The sequence below is a fragment of the Aspergillus brasiliensis genome (genome assembly GCF_001889945.1).
Source record: "Aspergillus brasiliensis CBS 101740 unplaced genomic scaffold ASPBRscaffold_85, whole genome shotgun sequence".
NCBI classification, from domain to species: Eukaryota; Fungi; Ascomycota; class Eurotiomycetes; order Eurotiales; family Aspergillaceae; genus Aspergillus; species Aspergillus brasiliensis.
The window spans coordinates 623-1,721 of record NW_027137524.1 but is presented as its reverse complement, the minus strand read 5'-3'; the positions used below and the strand labels follow the sequence as shown (position 1 = coordinate 1,721).

At 48.4% G+C, this 1,099-nt stretch overlaps 1 protein-coding gene across 1 annotated transcript; it reads left to right on the top strand.

The window, feature by feature from the left end:
* On the top strand, positions 1-523 carry ASPBRDRAFT_139969 (uncharacterized protein; the record flags this gene model as incomplete). Its single annotated transcript, XM_067619154.1, has 1 exon — positions 1-523. A coding segment is annotated over one exon (523 nt), but the record flags the coding sequence as incomplete, so codon positions are not given.
* Between the last annotated feature and the right edge of the window lie 576 nt (positions 524-1,099).

Sequence of the window (1,099 nt, the reverse complement as noted above, 5' to 3'; positions counted from 1 at the left end):
CGCTGCCAACCGCGTCACTGTTCGCAAGATTTGTAGAGGGCGACGGGACGAAGAAGACTTGATAATCGAGGTTCCACAACCAATGAATTTTGTGAACTGCCTTCTCCTCATGGACATTCCATTACGCAAAGTCCTCCAGCCCTTTGTTTTGCTGGCTCTTAGGAGCTTTTATGAGCCATACCGGAGCTATGTGAGTCAAAACCGTCTTTCAGAGCTTATTCATCACCTCTTGGAGGACGTCACCGATCTATATTTTCTCGTTCTTTCTCTTTTTACTTTGACCCTCAACATGTCTGCTTGCCGTATTACATATCTGGAAGGGAGGCTAATTGGATCGTCGCCGACTGAGCGCTCCTCGCTGCGGAAGTCCATCGAGGAACAACGGACGGATCCAAGTTGGGGCCATTATACGAAGAGATATTCACAGACGTGCGGGTTTACAAGGGATGAGTTGGAGTCAGCAGCCCTGAAACTGCCGGGGAACCTGGACCTAGTATTTCGAAATTATATCGAGGGAGCGTGAGCGTGATGCACTAGTGGGTTGTCTGGCCTCAAGAGGTACACACAGGACATGCTTTCTTGACCTCCCTACTTGCTCGTTGCCTCACGCCCTAAAAACCATGTACTTATGTTAGCGATCGTGGTACATCAGGCGCATTTGTTATTTCCATTGGTCGCACCATAATCCCCCATTATTGGAGCGGACAAAGTGCCAAAACCCTAGTTCGGTCTTGATGAGGGGGACGCTCAGATCCTCGATCTTTCTTGCCTACGTTGTCGGTGGATATGTATCTAAGCCTCTTTCACGACCAGTATTTGCTTTCATACATGCTTCCTGACCTTTGTTCATTAGTCACTGGACCAAGAGCATCTTTTTGAATCCGTCCGCTCATCTCTTTTCTACCAGCAGATGTAGCCTTTCAATTTACTTCGCCTCACGCCCTTGATTCTACGCCTATTCCAAACTCAGGGTTCTTGAAGAACACCCACTTGATATACCCCTTCCAGGAGATACGATAAAACCGGCACGTAAGGACTCGAACAATCGAAAAGGCAAAGGCATCGCATTAGAAGCAGTTCCTTGACAGGGGCGGGGAAG